This window comes from Symphalangus syndactylus, chromosome 9 (assembly GCF_028878055.3).
Source record: "Symphalangus syndactylus isolate Jambi chromosome 9, NHGRI_mSymSyn1-v2.1_pri, whole genome shotgun sequence".
Classification (NCBI taxonomy): domain Eukaryota; kingdom Metazoa; phylum Chordata; class Mammalia; order Primates; family Hylobatidae; genus Symphalangus; species Symphalangus syndactylus.
The window spans coordinates 113,954,126-113,976,655 of NC_072431.2; the positions used below are offsets into that span (position 1 = coordinate 113,954,126).

Genomic DNA, 22,530 nt, shown 5'->3' on the forward strand with positions numbered 1-22,530 from the left:
AGACCTTTAATGTCTAAAAATAAGGATTATTCATTAATGCCCAGAAGTAACTGTATATTAATGGCTCTTTTTGAGATATTATCTAGGGAAATGGAAGAGAGAGCTGACACAATGGGTTTAAGGAATAGTGGTAGGAGAAAAATTAAATTACTTGTTTTTTGTGCCATTTTGAAATTAGCTCATGAATAACTTAGTTTTAATTAAAAATTATTCTACAACTCTTATTACTACCTTCATGATATGAATGTAACTTTAGAAATCAGATTGAGACAAATCACTACTGTATGTGACACATACTTAAGAATAAGATGACCCTATATGTAGAAGGTTGTTGAAAGAACTGTTTCATTGACATGAAATCATGCATAAGAAAATGCTGAAATAGCTATTTTATTTTATTTTCATTATTAATTACAACATGGCTTTTTGAAGGCTGAGAACAATAATTAGAATGTGGAGTGGGATATACAAATTTTCCCAATGCAGTCCAATAGATCTTTCTGTTATAATTGAAATGCTCTATATCTGTGCCATCCAGCACCCTAGCCACTAAGCCACGTGACTAGTGACTACTTGAAATGTGGCCAGTGCAACTGAAGAACTAATTTTTAAATTATATTTAATTTTAATTAACTTAAATTTAAATAGACACACATGGTTAGTGGACAGCACAGGTCCAGACTCCTTAAAGACTAATGCTCATCAATGAGAACACTTGGACACAGAGTGGGGAACATCACACACTGGGGCCTGTCGTGGGGCAGGGGGAGGGGAGGGATAGCATTAGGAAATATACCTAATGTAAATGACGAGTTAACAGGTGCAGCACACCAACATGGCACATGTATACATATATAACAAACCTGCACGTTGTGCACATGTACCCTAGAATTTAAAGTATAATAAAAATAAGTAAGTAAATAATAAAAAGAAATAATGAACAAAATGCTAATCTACAAACATGTATCATAAAACAGCACTATTGTAGAACTAACAAAAACATTTCCCACATTAAAAAGTCTGTTTTAGAATCTTCTTTTGGCCAAGCATCCTGTGTGGATACCTTTTGCTTTAAGCTACATTACTTTCTGTTAATGTATAATGCACATGCTCTCTTTCATTTCTCTGGCTAGTGCTTTTATAATGAAGGAAGGTGGGCATATCCCCTACTGTACAAAGTATTCTAATTAAGATAGATAAGTCATGCTGCTTTTATGTCACAATTTTCCCTGTAGCTAGAATTAAATGATGCTGTCAAAGGACAATGCTAGTGTTTGATGGCTTTTAATATTTTTGTCCATATCAAAAGACTAAATAAATGCAATCAATATTCCAAATTCCTAGCTCTCTAGTAATTATTCTAATAAAGAGATATTCATGCTACCAAGCATCAATACGTGCTCTTCATAGCCGTAATAAATCTGCTCCCAGAAAATAAACCACATACTGCTGTGGCTTTAGAGAGAATGTTAGCAAACACAAAGATCAGAATGTGATTAACCAACTCTTCAGCACATGGGACTAACAAAATATGGATTTTAAAACTCAAACACTTAATGAAAGTTACCAAGAAATAAGAATCAAATTCTTAAAGGGGCCATGTACTGTATTTGGGGTAGCTCCTCAGGCAAATAACTCAAATTGAGATTTTAAATAGCAGTAGCTATTCAAAAGAACTCATCCTATAAATGTCTACCTAATAAAATAAAAACAGCTACAAAATAATAATAGTGTCATAGTCCATTTAGTTTTATTATAAAGGAATACCTGAGACTGGATAATTTATAAAGAAAACTGGTTTATAAGGCTGTACAAGAAGCATGGCACTAACATCTGCTTCTGGTGAAGACATCAGGCTGCTTCCACTCATGATGGAAGGTATAGGCGGACCAGTGTGTGCACAGATCATGTGGCAGGAGGTGAGGCAAGAGAAAGTGGAAGGTGCGATGCTCCTTTTATCTACCATCTCTCTCAGGAACTAGTAAAGTTGGAATTTACTCATTACCTTGAGGACGGCACCAAGCCATTCATGGGGGTTCTGCTGCATGATGCCAACACCTTCCATTAAGTCACCTCCAATCCTGGTTCCATTAAGTCTCACCTCCAACACTGTGGGGATCAAATTTCAACATGAGATTTGGAGGTGTCAGACAAACCAAACTGTAGCACAAAAGTTATTGAGTATTTTAATATATACCCAAATGCTCATAAAAATCCCATGAAGTAGATACTGCTTTTATTTCCATTTGACAAATGAGGAAACTATGGCTTCAGGAGGATGTCCAGGGTCGTATATCTGGGTAAAAAGAGTGCGGTATTTGTCAAATTCAGGTATGTCTGACTCCAAAACACATCTTATTTATTAATTTTTAAAAAGTATCCACTGTATCTTAAAACAAGTCATTAACAAGGTTTACTATTATTAAGGCAGTGTTACCTCCTATTTCACTATAATAATTTCAGCATTCTACAAACCTTTCTTGGTGAGTTTCAATTAGCTAGGCCTGTTGGATAGTCTAACTTTGACTATTAAGTGGTTAATAGTTTAACTTGGTAAAATCTTCCTTTAAGATTATATAAGAAAAGGAAGAATAAATAATTTCAACATCCTAGTTATCCAAGAGCCATTTGTATTATACCACACACACACACACACACACACACACGGACACACACACACACTACAAACTGTTCCTTTAAGTCCAAAAGTTCACACCCTATTTGCAGATCCATTTGCACAAGAAATGTTAACATAGGGAAGGACTTCAGCATCAAATTATCAAATTACTGGTAAGGCACTATTTTATCAATGTTTTATTTTTTCTTCAGCTTTATTGATATATGGTATATACATCAATGTGATATTTTGTGATATGTGATATCACATCTACAATGTGATATTTTGGTATACTTGTACAATGTGAAAAGATTACCACTATCAAGCTAACTATAATAACATACCCATCATATCAATGTTTAAAAGAGGGGAAAAGTACCTTGAGGTGAAGAGAGCTAAGAGATTTATGAAATGTTAACATAGGGAAGGACTTCAGCATCAAATTATCAAATTACTGGTAAGGCATTATTTTATCAATGTTAATTTTTTTTTTTTTTAGATGGAGTCTCGCTCTGTCACTCAGGTTGGAGTGCAGTGGCGCAATCTCGGCTCACTGCAAGCTCCGCCTCCCGGGTTCACGCCATTCTCCTGCCTCAGCCTCTCCGAGTAGCTGGGACTACAGGCGCCCGCCACCACGCCGGGCTAATTTTTTGTATTTTTAGTAGAGACGGGGTTTCACCGTGGTCTCGATCTCCTGACCTCGTGATCCGCCCGCCTCAGCCTCCCAAAGTGCTGGGATTACAAGCGTGAGCCACCACGCCCGGCCAATTTTTTTCTTCAACTTTATTGATGTATGATTGACAAAAGTTGTAAACTTTTATTTGTATAACCTGCATATACTATGTGATATTTTGGTATACTTATACAGTGTGAAAAGATTACCACTATCAAGCTAACTATAATAACATACCCATCATATCAATGTTTAAAAGAGGGGAAAAGTACCTTGAGGTGAAGAGAGCTAAGAGATTTATGAAATGTTAACATAGGGAAGGACTTCAGCATCAAATTATCAAATTACTGGTAAGGCATTATTTTATCAATGTTAATTTTTTTTTTTTTAGATGGAGTCTCGCTCTGTCACTCAGGTTGGAGTGCAGTGGCGCAATCTCGGCTCACTGCAAGCTCCGCCTCCCGGGTTCACGCCATTCTCCTGCCTCAGCCTCTCCGAGTAGCTGGGACTACAGGCGCCCGCCACCACGCCGGGCTAATTTTTTGTATTTTTAGTAGAGACGGGGTTTCACCATGGTCTCAATCTCCTGACCTCGTGATCCTCCCGCCTCAGCCTCCCAAAGTGCTGGGATTACAAGCGTGAGCCACCACGCCCGGCCAATTTTTTTCTTCAACTTTATTGATGTATGATTGACAAAAGTTGTAAACTTTTATTTGTATAACCTGCATATACTATGTGATATTTTGGTATACTTATACAGTGTGAAAAGATTACCACAATCAAGCTAACTACAATAATATACCCATCATATCAATGTTTAAAAGAGGGGAAAATTACCTTGAGATGAAGAGAGCTAAGACAGATTTATGAAATGATGGGGTATAACTCTGTCTTGATGAATTCTTTACAATCCAGATAACTGAGGAAAAAAAGCGAAAGGTACTATATTAGTCATCTTGGGCTGCTGTAACAATATATTGTAGACTGGTTGGCTTAAACAACATAAATTTATTCTTTATAGTTCTGGAGGCTGAGAAGTCCAGGATCAAGGTACTGGCTAATTCAATTCCCTGGTGAAGTTATCTTGCTGGCTTGCAGATGGTACCTTCTTAGTTTTTTTCTCACATGGAAGAAAGGAGAGCGAGAGCAAGCAAGAGAGAGAGAGAGATTGGGAGACAGAGAGAGTGCTCTGGTGCCTTTTCTGGTAAGGACACTAATCCCATCATAAAGGCTCTACTCTCAAGATTTCATCTAAACTTATTTATTAATACTTCCTATATTAGGTCGTTCTTGCATTGCTATAAATACCTGAAACTAGGTAATTTAAAAGAGAAGTTATTTAATTGGCTCACAGTTGTGCAGGCTGCACAGGAAGCATGGTGCTAGCATCTGCTGCTGGGGAGGTCTCAGGAAGCTTTTACTCATGGTGGAAGGCAAAGGGGGAGTAGGCAATTCATATGGCAAAAACAGGAGCAAGAGGTGGGGGGGGAAGTACTACACACTTTTAAACAGCCAGATCTCATGAGAACTCACACTTGGGAGAACAAAATCAAAAGGGTGGTACTAAACCATTCATTATAAATCCACCCACCCTCATGATCCAATCACCTCTCACCAGGCCCCGTTTTCAATAGTGGGGATTATAATTCCAACATGAGATTTGGCAGGGACATATATACAAACTACATCATTCCAGCACTGGCCTCCAAAATATCATGTTCTTCTCACACTGCAAACTACAACATGCCTTCCCAAGAGTCCCCCATAGTCTTAACTTATTCCAGCACTAACTCAAAATCTGAAGTCTCATCTGAGACAAGGCAAATCCCTTCCATCTGTGAGCCTATAAAATCCAAAACAAGCTAGTTACTTCCATAACACAATAAAGGAATAGGCATTGAGTAAGCATTACCAATCTACAAGGGAGAAATCTGCCAAAAGAAAGGGGCTACAGGCCCCATGCTAGGTTGAAACCTAGCAGGGCAGTCATTAAATCTTAAAGCTTCAAAATAATCTCCTCTGACTCCATCTCTCACAACCAAGGCACACTGATTCAAGGCTCAAAAGGCCCTGGGCAGCTCCGACCCCATGGCACTGCAGGGTACAATCTCCGTAGCTGCTCTCACAGGTTGTTCAGTGCCTGCAAGTTTTCCACAATGATGGTGCAAGTTGCCAGTGGATCTACCATTCTGGTCCTAGAGGACGATGTCCCTCTTTCTGCAGTTCCACTAATCAGTGCCTCACTGGGGACTCTGTGTGGGACCTCCAGCTCCACATTTCCCCTCCACACTGCCCTAGTAGAGGTCCCCTGTGAGAGTTCTGACCCTGCTTATACATCCTCTGAAATCCAGGTGGAGGCTGCCAAGCCTCCTTAACTGTTGCATTCTGTGTGCCTGCAGGCCTAACACCATATGGAAACCACCAAGGATTACAGCTTGCACCCCTTGGAGCAGCAGCCTGAGCTGCACCTGGGGCCCTTTGAGTCAAGGCTGGAGCTGCAGCAGCCACAATGTACAGAGTAGTGCCTTGAGGTTGCACAGGGCAGTGGGGCCGTTCTTTGTGGGAGGAAGGAAACCATTCTTTCCTCCTAGGCTTCTGGGCCCATGATGGGAGGGGCTGCTGGGAAGGTCTCTGAAATGCCTTCTAGACCTTTCCCCATTTTCTTGAATATTAGCCCTTGTTTTCTTTTCAGTTATGCACATTTTTCCAGCAAGTGGTTGCTTCACATCCCACTTGAATTCATCTCCTGAAAAAGCTTTTTCTTTCTCTGCCATATGGCCAGGCCGCAAATTTTCCAAACTGTGCTTCCCTTTTAATATATATTCCAACTTTCTCCTTTACTTTACTTGCTCCTGCATCCTGTACTTTACTTGCTCCAGTATCTAAGTGTAGGTCATTAGAAGCAGTCAGGCCACATCTTGAATGCTTTGCTCCTTAGAAATTTCTTCCACCAGATACACTAAATCATCATTCTCATGTTCAAACTTCCTCAGATACCTTGGGCAAGGGCATAATGCAACCAAGTTCTTTGCTAAGGCATAACACACGTGGTATTTGCTTCAGTTCCCAGTAAGATCCTCATTTCCATCTGATACCTTCTCAGCCTGGATTCATTGTCCATATCACTGTCAGAATTTTAGTTACAACCATTTAAACCAGTCTCTAAGAAGTTCCAAAGTTTCCCTCATCTTCCTGTCTTCTTCTGAGCCCTCCAAAATCTTCCACCCTCTGCCTGTTCCCCATTTCCAAAGCTGTTTCCATATTTTTAGGTATCTTTATAGCAATGTCCCACTCCTTGGTACCAATTTTCTGTGTAAGGCCATTCTTGCATTGCTATAAAATAATACCAGAGACTGGGTAATTTTTAAGAAAAGAAGTTGGCTCACAGTTCTGCAAGCTGTACAGGTAACACAGTGCTGGCATTTGCTTATGGGAGGTCTCAGGAAGCTTTTAGTAATGGTGGAAGGCAAAGAGGGAGTAGGCACTTCACATGGCAAAAACAGGAGCAAGAAAGAGATGGGGAAGGTGCTACACACGTTTAAACAACTAGATCTCACAAGAACTCACTCACAATTGCAAAGATAGCACCAAGGGGATGGTCCTATGTCATTCATGAGAAATCTGCCCCCATGATCCATTCACCTCCCACTAGGCCCCACATCCACATTTGGGGATTACAATTCAACATGAGATTTGGTGGGGACATGTATTCAAACTTTATCACTTTCCAAAGCTCCATCTCCAAATACCAACACACTGGTGGTCAGGGGTTCAACTCATGAATTTTGGACCTACAGTAGTCAGTCTATAGTAATACATTACAACCAAACTCCTAGACAAAAGAATGTGAAGACTCTTGGTAGGAGAGTGAGTAGACCAGCAGGAAAGTAATGGAAGATAAGCACAGAGATACTCAGGTCATCCACATTGTGTATAGCCCTAAATGCCAGACTACTGAGTATAACATTGTTATTTCATTGAACTTGATCAAAGTTTTTTTCCAGAATTCATTTGATGCGATATTATAGAATGTTATAAAGAGAAAAGAAACAAAGAAAAATAGAATGTGAGATGACTTGTTCCAGTGTGAATGTGCCACAGATTACCTTAACGTTTGACTTACTTTATAAGAAATATGATTCAAACTGGGCAAATGAGAGTTAAATGAACATGATAATAAAATAATATTAGAAATCAACTAGGAAGACAAGAAACAATCTATAGGTCCTCTTAAGCCAACATCTAGAAACATATAACAGCTACAGTATCTGGAAAGAACAACTTGTTTGAGGGATACAAGGAAGGGGCAATAAATTCAACAGCTGTTATTCAAAGATGGTTGTAAGAAATACTAAATATTTGCATGAAGTGCAAGGCAGAAAACAGTCCCAGCTCCAATTTGCTGGCAGCTTTTTTTAACTACCGTATTTTCAAAAATGTTGGTTTGAGGCATTATTTTAAGAAGCATGATGATTGTAAACTTATTTTTTTTATTTTTTATTTTACCTAAGATAGGAGGCAGATCAATTTTAGAATATGATATTTAAGTTGTCAAATAATTAGAGAATGGGCATTGGTTTTGTGTTAGAGGCATGGAGAACAAATACTTACAAAAATGTCCCTTTTAAAAAAGAAAAAAAGGGTTGTTTTGGGGAAATAGAAAAACTAAGCATTCCAAATTACTTACAGTAGTCTCCCCCTTATCTGAGGTTTCTCTTTCCATGGTTTGAGTTACTGGCAGTCATCCCTGGCCAAAAATATTAAACGGAAAATCCCAGGAAAGAAAAACATTTTGTAAGTTTTAAAGTGTGCACTATTCTGAGTAATGTAATGACATCTCTCACCATTTCCATCCTGATAGGAATGTGAATCATCTTTGTCCACTGCATCTATGCTGTTGACCCTACTCACCCATCGGTCACTCAGTGGCTATGTCAGTTATCAACTGGAAATAAAACATGGTACAATTGTCCCTCAGCATCCTTGGGGGATTGGATCCAGGACTCTTGATAATATGCTCAAGGACCTTATATAAAATGTCATAATATTTGCATATAACCTACACACATCCTCCCATATACTTTAAATCCTCTCTAGATTACTAACCAAAGCCCTGTAAATTCCATGTAAATAGTTGTTACACTGTATTTTTGTTTTTTTAATTGTATTTTTATTTAAAAATATTTTTGATCTGTGGTTGAATGAATCTACCAGTGTGGAACCCACCAATACAGAAGGAAGACTGTATGTGTATACAAGGTTCATTACCATCCAAGGTTTCAGGCATTCGCTGAGGATCTTAGAATGTATCCCTACAAATAACAGGGACTGCTGTACTTGCATTTTTCTGTTCTTTTACTTCAAACTTCATAACCTTAGTCAAGAAATAATCTTTGGTCTTAGAGTTTCCTAAATGCAAAGTGCAAGTAGTCCATGGAAGTTTTCTTTTCAGTTTTAAAACTGTTTAAGCAGAATTCTTTTTATAGTAGAATTCTTTTTCTTGAGCAAGAGTAGCTTAAGGAACAATGATGAACCAGTTGTCAGAAAGAGTGACCTATGTCCTTTAAGACTTTCTTCTATTTAGCAAGCAAGCAATTTTACTATTCAGAAGCCCCCAGTCTTAAAAAGCAGCACAGGTATCTACCTTTTATTTTTCTAATGAAGCACTTATATACTTATTCTATATGTTTTCTTTTAAGTATTATTGTAGTCTTGCATTTCTCTTAAATTTCATCAGTTCCATATATTTTCCAAATTTTTTCCATTTTATTTTTATATGTAGGTACATATTATTTGCCCAGTAATATTTTTATATGTAGACCATTAATAAACTATAGTGTGGAGAACCATTTTACTGTTTGTGTTACCATCCTCAGAAAAGTTGTAATTTTCATCTTCGAGTATACGATTCTTGACATACTATTCTAGGTAAATTAAAATAAATACAAGTATATACTTTTAGTACTAATCATTTTAATCACTCTGTTGTCTCAACTCCACTTTCAAGTTAGAAATTACATTGTCTGTATGTCGTATTTGAAAGACTGGTGGACTCTCCATTAACAAATCATAAGACAAATGTTCACTGCTACATAAGACAATCTTTATGAGTCTTAAAACCTTTTTGTTGGATCGATTTTTTCCACATTTTTTTGTTTCCTTTTCTTCCGAACTTCCCTTTCTCCCTCCCTTCATCCCTTCCCCCTTCCTTATTTTTTGAGATAGGTCTCCCCTTGTCGCCCAGGATGGAGTACAATGGTGTGATCATAGCTCACAGCAGTCTTGCAGCCTCAACCTTCATGTAAATTAAGAATGATACAGTCCTTGAATCGCTTGAACCCGGAGGGTGGTGGTTGCAGTGAGGAGAGATGGCACCATTGCACTCCAGCCTGGGCAACAAGAGCGAAACTCCATCTCAAGAATGATATGGTCCTTCTTAAAACGAAATCTATATTTTTTGAAAGTCCAAAATTGTATCTTTCCTTTTCATGTTATAAAATGAGATAATTGAGAACACATTTGGTGTTGCGGTCTCTTAAGATCTTGCCTAACAAAACAGAAGTACAAAAAAATTGAGTAACTGTATTTTCCCCTTATTTGTACTGGTCAACGAAGACCCCATGTATGTACTTATGTTTTTCTTGTTCGTTACTTGATCCAGTGGTTTGGAAATTTTGGTTACCCTGAGAATTCTCTGGGACCTTGTTAAATTAACGTAGATTCTTGCTAGGGCATGCTTGCTCAAGAGATTCTGGCGTCAGTACCTAATCCTTAAATTACTTTGCAATAATCCAGTTACTATGTAGGTTGAGACCCTACAAGAAGCAATGATTCATTCAATGAGATGTACATTCTTGATCCCAGAAACTTTGGAACTAAGTATTCAGTTTCTTCAATAAACAGAGCACATCTTGTTTCATAGGTTTTGGGGGTTGGCCTGAACAAATCAACTAAGTATGACCTAGTTTCTATAGCGTTCTGAACAATTTCGAGTGAATTCCTGGCTGTTCACAAATTGGGAATTGACTGCATTCTTTGGAAAGCCAGGTGTTTCCACTGGGAAACCACATGACAGGTGCTCAGCCCAATTCTGTTTAATGTTTTATTAAACATAGGGGTGGGTTAAACCACTGGGTTTTAAATGAAATACTTTGAGCTTTTCAACTTGCCCCATAGCTTTGTCTCAGAACTGATCATTCTATTAGCATTAGTTTTGAGAATGCCGTGTAAAGAGCAAAGTAACCACCGGTGGTTGCACTCCGGAGCGGGTGAGGACGGCTGGTTCCTGCAGTGCCCAGGCCTGCACGGAAGCGCCCTGGTAGAACTCAGCTGAGGATACACGCTTTTTCCCGCGCAGCCGGAGGGCTGAACAGCAAAGCACTCCCCGGGGGAATTGTGTGTCAGCGCAGCCTGGAGATAGCAAGCCCAGGGGGCAGCTCCACCACAGGAGACAGGACACGCCTCAGTCTGGGCAAATTCCCGGCCTCCTTTGGCTCTAAGCCAACAGCCGCCGCCCGCGACCTCCTCTCCTCCTCCGTGGTCACCCCGGCCGCCCTGCCGGCCCCGAACTTGTCCGCGCCTGGGCGCGCGGCCCCTCAGCCCGCGGGGCTGGCGGCGCGGTTGGGATGGGGCCGATGTGGCGCATGCGTGGTGGCGCCACCAGGCGCGGGAGTTGCTGCGGCGGGGACGGTTCTGCGGACTGCCGAGGGCCAGGCCGCTCGGGCCGGGCTCGTGATGGGGGCAGCCCCAGTGGCGGCGGCGGCGTGGGCTGGCGAGGCCGCGCGGACGGCGCCCGACAACAGCTGGAGGAGCGGTTTGCCGACCTGGCGGCTAGCCACTTGGAGGCCATCCGTGCGCGGGACGAGTGGGACCGGCAGAACGCGCGGCTGCGTCAGGAGAACGCCCGGCTGCGGCTCGAGAACCGGCGGCTGAAGCGCGAGAACCGCAGCCTCTTCCGTCAGGCTTTGCGGCTCCCCGGCGAAGGTGGCGACGGGACGCCCGCGGAGGCGCGCCGGGTCCCCGAAGAGGCCAGCACGAACCGGAGGGCTAGAGACAGCGGCCGAGAGGACGAGCCGGGCAGCCCCAGGGCCCTGAGGGCCCGACTTGAGAAGCTGGAGGCCATGTACCGCCGAGCCCTGCTGCAGCTGCACCTCGAGCAGCGGGGACCACGTCCGAGCGGGGACAAGGAGGAGCAGCCTCTACAGGAACCCGATTCCGGCCTCCGCTCCTGGGACTCAGAGCCCTCCGGACCCTGGCTGTAGCCGGGGCCGCAGCCAGAGAGAGGCGGGGCCTCGAGCCGGCCCCTCCTCCTCCGTTCCCAGCTACCCCCAATCTCGCGCATGCCCTGGCCCGCGGATACCTTGGACTATGGTGCCTTCCCGGCCCCGCCAGCGGACACTTCCGGGTGGCGCTTGGCCATCGGCTTGGCGGAGGTCGAGTGGGTGCAAGGGCCCTCAGGACCTCCCACATGTACAGTTCCCCTGCCTCTTGCCTTGGCTAGTTTCCCTGGAGAGAGGCCTAGCCAACAACGAAGGGACGGATTTTAAAATGGCAAGAGCTGGGTGCCAAGAAACACTTCATATTCCCTGAACTTTTCTAGATGTTGTGCGAACCTGTTGTATTTTTTATTTCCTGTATTTTGGTTCTGAGGGATGAGTAATGAGTTTTTTAGTTAGTTGAGTTTATCCATTCTTAAATCCCCTAAAGCATTCAGCTATTCTTTCTTATGTGGCCAACATTTTAAGTACGGTGTTTGCTTTTATAAGTCGGTGTTACTTGGATGTCCTATAAAATACCCACTTTTTATAAAGATGATATTTATAACTTAGGAACTCATGCCTGTCTTGGCTGCAGTCCCTGTGCATCTAATATATAGTGATTTGTTTGCCCCCAGAGAATTTTTAAGGTATCTGCCTATATCGTGATCTTTTGAAATGGTAAATAAATCTAGTGCATTAAAAATTATCTGAAAGGTTCCGGCGAGTATTATTTGAAGTGTGTTACATTTTTATATTTTTTAAAAGGTACCTTTATGAATATACTAATTTAAATCTGGTTTTAGTTGTCCTTTGTAAACTATCATGTTCTTTTAGCTTTATGTAACAGTGATCTTTTAAAATAATCTAAAGATTAGTCAAAGTTATTTTAATCTTTAATGTTCAATTAGCTTAACTGGTACATAATTTGCCTTATTTTGACTAAGGACTTTTAAGAAATTATAAATTACTTGTATATCAAAAGCTCCCCTAACAAAGTGATTTAAGTCTCAGTTGTTATTTCAATGGCACAAAAAAGTGACTAGTTTAGCAATAAATGTCCTAAAATTACTTTTATTGCGCTTCGTTAATAACACTTTTGCCAACTAAGTAATGAAGAGGATACCATTCTGTCTGATAAAAAATCATAGGTCTAAGAGTGTTTCAATGATGGAAAACATTTCAGGGGAAAAAATCATGAATAGAATTGTCAAGAGAATAAAATACACTATACTATACTAGTTATGGCATGCTAGTCATGGCATAGTCCAAAAGTTTTACATATTGCATATTACAAAACAGTGTTTCACTCGTGTCCGTGTGAAGAGACCACCAAACAGGCTTTGTGTGAGCAACAAGACTGTTTATTTCACCTGGGTGCAGGCGGGCTGAGTCGGAAAAGAGTCAGTGAAGGGAGATGGGGTGGGGCCGTTTTATAAGATTTGGGTAGGTAAAGGAAAATTACAGTCAAAGGGGGGTTGTTCTCTGGCAGGCAGGAGTGGGGGGTCACAAGGTGCTCAGTAGGCGAGCTTTTGAGCCAAGATGAGCCAGGAGAAGGAATTTCACAAGATAATGTCATCAGTTCAGGCAGGAACAGACCATCTGGATGTGTACCTGCAGGTCACAGGGGATATGATGGCTTATCTTGGGCTCAGAGGCCTGACATTCCTGACTTCTTATATTAATAAGAAAAATAAAATGAAATAGTGGTAAAGTATTGGGACAGTCAAAATTTTTAGGGGTGGTATGGAGAGATAATGGGTGATGTTTCTCAGGGCTGCTTGAGTGGGATTAGGGGCGGCGTGAGAACCTAGAGTGGGAGAGATTAAGCTGAAGGAAGATTTTGTGGTAAGGGGTGATATTGTGGGGTTGTTAGAAGAAACATTTGTCATTGAGAATTATTGGTGATGGCCTGGATATGGTTTTGTATGAATTGAAAAATGGAATAAGAGAAGGAGAAAAACAGGTATTAAAGGTCTAAGAATTGGGAGGACCCAGGACATTTAATTAGAGAGTGCCTAAGGAGATTCAGCATAGTCCTGCCAGCAAAGATTATTTATTTACTTTAAGAGTTAAGAGTGGCAGTTTGGGGATAGCACCAGGAGATATCAGCTGTGCTGACTTGGAGAAACAGTGTAAACTGGCAGTGTAAACAAGAGCAGGGCATGTATGAGTAGTTGAGAATGGTGAATAGGAGTATGACTACACAGAAGATAGTAGGGATGACAAGTTTTGGGGGGCACAGTCTAAGTTGGTCTGGTGCCTGGAATGAGACTGGGGCCTAATAAAAAGGAGCATCTATACAGGAGCTCAAATGGGCTGTACCTTGTAGCATTCTGAGGACAGGCCTGAATTCCGAGAAGGCAAAGTGGTAAAAGTATTGTCCAGTCCTTTTTAAGTTGGTGGCTGAGCTTGGTGAGGTGTGTTTTTAAAAGATCATTAGTCCGTTCTACCTTTCCTGAAGACTGAGGACCGTAAGGGATATAAAGTTTTCACTGAATACCAAGAGCCTGAAAAATTGCTTGGCTAATTTGACTAGTAAAGGCTGGTCTGTTACCAGACCATATAGAGGTGGGAAGGCCAAACCAAGGAATTATGTCCGACAGAAGGGAAGAAATGACAGTGGTGGCCTTCTCAGACCCTGTGGGAAAGGCCTCTACCCAACCAGTGAAAGTGTCTACCCAGACTAAGAGATATTTTAGTTTTCTGACTCGGGGCATGTGAGTAAAGTCAATTTGCCAGTCCTGGGCAGGGACAAATCCCCGAGCTTGATGTGTAGGAAAGGGAGGAGGCCTGAACAATCCCTGAGGGGTAGTAGAATAGCAAATGGAACACTGAGAAGTGATTTTCTTGAGGATAGATTTCCAGGATGGAAAGGAAATGAGAGGTTCTAAGAGACGGGCTAGCGGCTTGTAACCTACATGCAAGAGGTTATGAAATGACGCCAGAATAGAATGGGCCTGTGAGGCTGGAAGGAGATATTTTCCTTGGTCTAAGAACCATTTGCCTTCTGTGGGAAGAGATTGATAGCTGGAAGTTTCAGTGGGGGAGTAGGTGGGAGTGACTGATGTGAAGGAGGATAGCTGGCCGTGAAGGACAGAAGTTGGAAAGCTAGCTGCTTGTCTAGCCACCTTATCAGCATAAGTGTTGACTAGAGCAATGGGATCTGATGCCTTTTGATGGCCTTTGCAGTGAATGACTCCAGGTTCCTTTGGAAGTAAAGCTGCCTTGAGCAGAGTTTTTATTAAAGAGGCATTAATGATGGAGGACCCTTGCATAGTGAGGAAACCTCTTTCAGCCTATGTAACAGCATGATGGTGCAGAATATGAAAGGCATATTTAGAGTCAGTATAAATATTGACACGTAGTCCTTTTGCAAGAGTGAGGGCTTGAGTTAAGGCAACTAATTCGGCTTGCTGAGAGGTAGTGGAGAGGGGCAGAGCGGTAGCCTCAATGATAGATGTGGAAAATACTATAGCATAGCCTGCCTTTGCTGGTGAGTGGCGATTAGGCCTGGTGGAACTGCCATCAATAAACTAAATGTGATCAGTGTGAGGAAAAGGAAAGAAGGAAATATGGGGAAATGGGGTGAATGTCAGGTGGATCAGAGAGATACAGTCATGAGGGTCAGGTGTGGTATCCAGAATAATGTCGGAGGCCAGATTGAAGTCCGTGCCAGGAACAATGGTAATTGTGGGCGACTCAACAAAGAATGAGTACAGCTGAAGGAGCTGGGGAGCAGAAAGTATATGCGTCAGGTGTGAGCAGAAAGTATGTGCGTCAGGTGTGAGGAAGAAAACAGATTTTGGAAGTTATGCGAAATGTAGAGCGTGAGCACAGTTTGTGATTTTTAGGGACTCTAAAAGTATTAAAGCAGCGGCAGCTGCTGCACACAGACATGATGGTCAGGCTAAAACAGTAAGGTCAAGTTGTTTGGACAGAAAAGCTACAGGGTGTGGTCCCGGCTCTTGTGTAAGAATTCTGACCGCACTAACCATGCCTAGGAAGGAAAGGAGTTGTTGTTTTGTAAGGGATTGAGGTTTGGGAGATTAGTTGGACATGATCAGCAGGGAGAGCACGTGTGTTTTTATGAGAATTATGCTGAGATAGATAACAGATGAGGATGAAATTTGGGCTTGACTGACGTAATTGGGGCTGTCTGTGAAGCCTTGCAGCAGTACAGCTCAGGTAATTTGCTGAGCCTAATGGGTGTCAGGTCAGTCCAAGTGAAAGCAAAGAGAGGCTGGGATGAAGGGTGCAAAGGAATAGTAAAGAAAGCATGTTTGAGATCCAGAACAGAATAATGGGTTGTAGAGGCAGGTATTGAGGATAGGAGAGTATATGGGTTTGCATCACGGGGTGGATAGGCAAAACAATTTGGTTGATAAGGCGCAGATCCTGAACTAACTTGTAAGCCTTGTCTGGTTTTAGGACAGGTGAAATGGAATTGTAAGGGGAGTTTACAGGCTTTAAAAGGCCATGCTGTAGCAGACGAGTGATAACAGGCCTTCATCCTTTTAAAGCATGCTGTGGGATGGGATATTGGCATTGAGCGGGGTATGGGTGATTAGGTTTTAATGGGATGGTAAGGGGTGCATGATCAGTCACTAAGGAGAGAGTAAGGTGGGGAGATATAAGGGGAGGATGTGAAGGAGGCTTTGAACTGGGGGAAAAGGCAGCAATGAGGTGTGGCTGTAGCCTAGGAACAGTCAGGGAAGCAGATAATTTAGTTAAAGTGTCTCAGCCTAATAAGGGAACTGGACAGGTGGGGATAACTAAAAAGGAGTGCTTAAAAGAGTATTGTCTAAGTTGGCACCAGAGTTGGGGAGTTTTAAGAGGTTTAGAAGCCTGGCCGTCAATACCCACAACAGTTATGGAGGTAAGGGAAACAGGCCCCTGAAAAGAAGGTAATGTGGAGTGGGTAGCCTCCGTATTGATTAAGAAGGGGACGGACTTACCCTCCACTGTGAGAGTTACCTAGAGCATCTGTGATGATCCTGTAGGCTTCCAAGGCGATCAGACAGCGTCAGTCTTCAGCTGCTAAGCCGAGAAGATCTGGGAAGGAGTCAGTCAGAGAGCCTTGGGCCAGAGTTCCAGGGGCTCTGGGAGTGGCTGCCAGGTGAGTTGAACAGTCTGATTTTCAGTGGGGTCCTGCACAGATGGGATGCGGCTTAGGAGGAATCCCGGGCTGAGGGCATTCCTTGGCCCAGTGTCCAGATTTCTGGCACTTGTAGCAAGCTCTTGGGGGAGGAGGTCCTGGAGGAACCCCTTGCAGTTGCAGTTCGGGCATTTGGAGTTCTTGTGTGATGGAGATGTGGCTGGGGTTTGTCTCAAAGTGGAGGCAAGAAATTGCAACTCAGAAATACATTGCTACTTCGCTGCCTCTATTATTGTACACCTTGAAGGTGAGGTTAATTAAGTCCTGTTGTGGGGTTTGAGGGCCGGAATTTAATTTTTAGAGTTTTATTCAATGTCGGGAGTGGATTGGGTAATAAAATGTATATTAAGAATAAGACCGCCTTTTGACTTTTTAGTGTCTAGGGCTGTAAAGCATCTCAGGGTTGCTGCCAAACGATCCATGGACTGGGCTGGGTTTTTATATTTGATGAAAAAGAGCCTAAATGCTATCTGATTTGGGATAAAGAAAAAGGAGCATTAACTTTGACTATGCCTTTAGCTCCAGCCACCTTTTTAAGAGGAAATTGCTGGGCAGGTGGGAGAGGGCTAGTTGCAGAATGAAACTGTAAGCTGGACCCGGTGTGAGGAGAGGAGGTGATAAAAGGATTATAGGGTGGAGGAGCAGAGGCTGAGGAAGAATTGGGACTTAGCTCAGCCTCTCGAGGAGGGGAGAGGTCAGATGGGTGTGTAGAAAAGGAAGATTAGAAAGACTCAGTGACGCTTGTGGTTGGGACTGAGGGGACAGGTGGGAGGGAAAGAAGGAAGATTTGGGACAAGTTACTTTGGGAACAGAGACTAGGGAAGGACCGATGTGTAAAAGAATGCCTGGACATCAGGCATTTCAGACCGTTTGCCTATTTTATGACAAGAATTATTTAGATCTTGTAGGATGGAAAAATTGAAAGTGCCATTTTCTGGCTATTTGGAACCACTGTTGAGTTTGTATTGGGGTCAAGCAGCATTGCAGAAGAAAATAAGGCATTTAGGTCAGGTGTGAGTTGAAGAGGTTTTAAGTTCTTAAGAACACAGGCTAAGGGGGAAGAAAGAGGAATGGAGGGTGGAAGGTTGCCCATAGTGAAGGAGGCAAGCCCAGAGAAAAGAGAGAGTAGAGACACAGAGGGAAGGGGAGGGGGGGTTCTTACCCTCCAGAAAAGCGGGAAAGGGGTTGGGGCATGGAAATAAGGTGTTGGGGCACAGAGATAAGAGGTTGGGCTGTGGAAATAAGGGATCAGGGGGTTCTTACCCCCAGAAAAGCAGAGAAGGGGTAGAGACATAGAGAGAAGGGTTTGGGGAGTTCTTGTCCCCCAGAAAAGTGGGGAAGGGATAGAGACACAGAGAGAAGGGGTTGGGGGGTTCTAGCCCCGCAGAAAAGCAGTACTTGCCACTAAGGGTGAAGGACCAAGGCATGGTCAGACACCTCTGAAACGTGGGTGAATAATCCGAGAGGCATCCCTGCAGTGATTAAACACCAAGGGAAGGCTGCCTTCCCGAGTCCGTGACTGGTGCCAGAGTTTTGGGTCCATGGATAAAACGTGTCTCCTTTGTTTTTTACTAGAAAATGAAAGGAATTGAAATTAAGAGAAGGGAGAGATTGAGGGGTAGCGCCAAGATTGAAAGGAGAAAATGGTTGGGTGGTGAGAGAGGTTGGAGAAGAGAGTAAGAAGAGGCCACTTACCCGATTTAAAATTGTTGAGATGTTCTTTGGGCTGGTGGGTCTGAGGACCTGAGATCATAGGTGGATCTTTTTCATGGATCAAAGAGTCGGAGGACAAGGGTTGATCTCCTAAGGGAGGTTCCCCTGATCCGAGTCACGGCACCAAATTTCATGTGCGTCTGTGTGAAGAGACCAAACAGGCTTTGTGTGAGCAACAAGTCTGTTTATTTCACCTGGGTGCAGGTGCCCTGAGTCTGAAAAGAGTGTCAGCGAAGGGAGATAGGGGTGGGGCCGTTTTATAGGATTTGGGTAGGTAAAGGAAAAAGGGGGATTGTTCTCTGGCAGGAAGGAGTGAGGGGGTCACAAAGTGCTCAGTAGGGGAGCTTTTGAGCCAGGATGAGCCAGGAGAAGGAATTTCACAAGATAATGTCATCAGTTAAGGCAGGAACGGGCCATTTTCACTTCTTTTGTGGTGGAATGTCATCAGTTAAGGCAGGAACAGGCCATCTGGATGTGTGCGTGCAGGTCACAGGGGATATGATGGCTTAGCTTGGGCTCAGAGGCCTGACAAAAATAAGTTCAATATCTGTGAGAATTATAATCCAAAGTGTGAAAATTGCAGATGCATATTTTTCTTACACTTTTCCCTTGCTTTATGTATCTTGCTTCTATATGACTTTACAAGTATTAGCAAAGATATATAAATTTGGAATAAATTGACATTTTTCACTTCTTACAAGCAAATAGAAGAGAGAAAAACCTATATAATAAGAATAATGAAATATAAGTTTAAAAAATAATTACCACTTGTCACAAAATTGGGGATATTTAACAACCAACCAAATTATTTAGTTTACATAGTTCTTAAACACTTTTCATCTTAAAATATGTACATATGAATGAATGCTAAAAATTGTAAATGTTACTGGTGAAAACATTTTTATAATAGGATGTAAGTGTGCACATACACACACACACACAAATGAGGGTAACTTTTGAGCATAATTCCTAAAAGGCATTGCAAATTCTGAAAAAAAAAGGTTCCTAAGTTGGATTAAAGCTAATGTCTATTTCAAGCTTGATGAACTACTTTGATGATAACTGATAAAGCATCATGTAGCAATGTGAAAGAGGTTTTGTTATATAACAATATGTAGCAATTAAATGGGTAAAGTTGATTTTTAGAAAAGCCTCTCGTAGAGGAGGCTTTAAAATCTAAAGTTGATTTTAGAAAGGATATACAGTGGTAACCTTTTCATTACTTAGTTGTCAAGTGTTATTCATTAACGAAGGGCAATAAAAGTTACCAGGACATTTATCGCTAATCTAGAAATTTTAGTTTGATCTAGGATCCAGTTTGATCTAAAATAAACAAAAACAGCAGTGTACCATACCTTACTACAATGACATTTTCCTTTCATTCTTTCAAATTACTTGTACAATGAAAAGAGGGCTTACACTTTATAGAAATAAGTGACAAAAATGTGTATCTTCTTAGCAAACAAATTTAGTGAGAGGAGATTGGCATGTTTTTAATAAACATTTTTTATGGCTGCTACTCACAAAAGTACACTTTATCATATCTTGTACAAAAAAATTAGGAAATGAAAGCAATATAAAAGTACTTCTGTAGATCATAGAATAAGCTTTTTTTGCTAAACATCTTGAATATTACGAATATTTGAAAAATACTTGAAAACATTTTTTGTCATGTTTAAATATTCTTATAGTTTTGCCAATTCGCAAATATTGCCATGATAAAGATAATATCAAGGTATTTACTAAATTAAATTAACAGAATATACTTAAAAATTATTAGCAGCATGCCCTTGATCCCAGTACCAAAAGACCATTTTCTCTTTTGCTAGATTTTTAGCAAAGGGATAGACTTTTACTGAGAATTTGTCACAAAATGTTTGGAAAATCTTCATGAATGACAAAATTTGTTTATATTTCTATTTACTGATGAATTGATAAATTAAAAATCCTAATTTTTTCTACTATAATCTTAATTTTTGAGTATCTATCTTATGTATCATCAGATATGCAAGTAGTTTGTAATATATTTATGCAATGTAAATATTAAAAATCAAGGAAACAGACTACACTCACATCTGACTTTATAAGAATTATGATCAAATTTCAAATTTTAATCCTTAAACTAAGATAATTATAATACCTCAGTTATCAGAATTAAATTACATTGTGTTTAATCCAAAGCAGATAATGCTTAGTATAAAATTCATATTGAGAGTCTATTTAGTTGCCAGTGTGGTCTTTGTATATTTCATGAAAATGTGTTGGTAAGGAAGTATGTTTTTAAATCAAAATTCTCAAACATCTGTTGTGCTTGAGAAACAGTTTGAGAAAGAAGAACAGTGAATTTGTTGGTCCTTGATTCTTGTCTGAATGATAAGCATTCTACCCTAAAAATGTGAGTTATTTGAGGGAGGAACTCTAACAACAATCTATCTCGTATTCACCAGGGGCTTTATAGTGTTTTCTATTTTTTTCTATTTGTAATGGATTCCTGAAATATCAGTTAGAAAAATACTCAGATGTAAAATCAAAAGATAAATGTATGTGTGCATACACACACACACACATATATGAATTTTCAATGCGTAGTATCCTTTTCCATTGGTGTAAAAGCGATAATATATATTAAAAAGCTTTAAAAAGTCATTTAATTATGGTATTTAGTAAGCTAATCTTATTCCTGATAATTGGGTAAAGCCTAACATTTTTCTTAAATCATTTAATTCTCTTATCCAATCCATTATTTCCCCTTATTAGAATTGACACACAACTTCCTTTGCTTCACATTTTTCTTCATTTTCTTTAACTCTAATTTGTATCATTTTAAATATGCAACCTCTATTGTATTTTAAACTTAATGGCTTTGCCATTAGTCATGGTGAAGACTCCGTTGCTATAAAAAGAAACCCAACAATTCAGTAGCTGTAAAAAACAACTATTTTTTCTCTAACAAAATACTCTAATTAGGGTGCTTCAGGGTGTAAGGAAGCTGTGCCCATATGATCATTTGGGGTCTCAGACTCCTTTTATAGTGTGCCTCTGCCTTGCCATTGCTTCATCTACATGGTAGAAACAGATTACCATACCCAGGTTTCAGTTTATGAGAATAGTAACTAGAAGTGGGAGGCAGCATACCCAGATCTGAAAATGGCATAAATCTCTCCCCTCACGTTCTGTCAGTACAACATCATTACATCACCATTTAACTTCAAAGGAGGCTAAAAAATGTAGTTAAGTTGTGTAATCTTTGGTCCAGCTATAATTTCATTATAATGGAATAATGGGAGAACAGATTTTTATGGGCAACCACCTTAAATAGAGGCTGTCATCTATTTAGAATTTTAAAATATTTTATGTCTTAGTATAGTATTTTTGAAACTACATAATGTAGTTAAAAATAGAAATATGATTGCTTTGTAGATTGAAAAAAATCTGACCTTTTTTATTCACCTATGCACCATTCTTATGAATATAAAACATCAGATATTGCTTTATATTTAAAATAAGGAAATATAGCTAGTAAATTTTGTATAGGACATCCCTGTAAGTATGAACTATCTGTAAAAATTGTATATTATAAAAATATAGGGTATAGAGCCTATAAGTAGTAAGCATTATTCTGTGTGTAAATCTAAATGTAAAACTTGAGGGGAAATGTATTTTGTTCATCTTATCTATTACGTACCACAATTCTACAACTTTTGGAGCTGAAAGAGACCTTACAGGGTTTTAGCCCAGTATCATTTAGACTTTTTTTGTCAACAGCTTAACTTTGAAGAAACTCACATTTTACATAGCACGCTAGTTGAGTATTCTTCATTCATTTATCAAGAATAGTTAACCAGGCCGGGCGCGGTGGCTCACGCCTGTAATCCCAGCACTTAGGGAGGCCGAGGCAGGTGGATCACGACGTCAGGAGATTGAGGCCATCTTGGTTAACACTGTGAAACCCCATCTCTACTAAAAATACAAAAAATTAGCCAGGCGCGGTGGCAGGTGCCTGTAGTCCCAGCTACTCGGGAGGCTGAGGCAGGAGAATGACGTGAACCCGGGAGGCAGAGCTTGCAGTGAGCAGAGATGGCGCCACTGCAGTCGGACTGGGCGAAAAAGCGAG

At 41.0% G+C, this 22,530-nt stretch overlaps 1 protein-coding gene across 1 annotated transcript; it reads left to right on the forward strand.

Annotated features, from left to right (window-relative positions):
* Positions 1 to 9,256: 9,256 nt before the first annotated feature.
* On the forward strand, positions 9,257 to 12,617 carry TUSC1 (tumor suppressor candidate 1). Its single transcript, XM_055294046.2, has one exon. It carries the CDS (start codon positions 10,916 to 10,918, stop codon positions 11,549 to 11,551), a length of 636 nt encoding a protein of 211 aa, XP_055150021.1. The 5' UTR covers positions 9,257 to 10,915; the 3' UTR covers positions 11,552 to 12,617.
* The last annotated feature ends 9,913 nt before the right edge of the window (positions 12,618 to 22,530 follow it).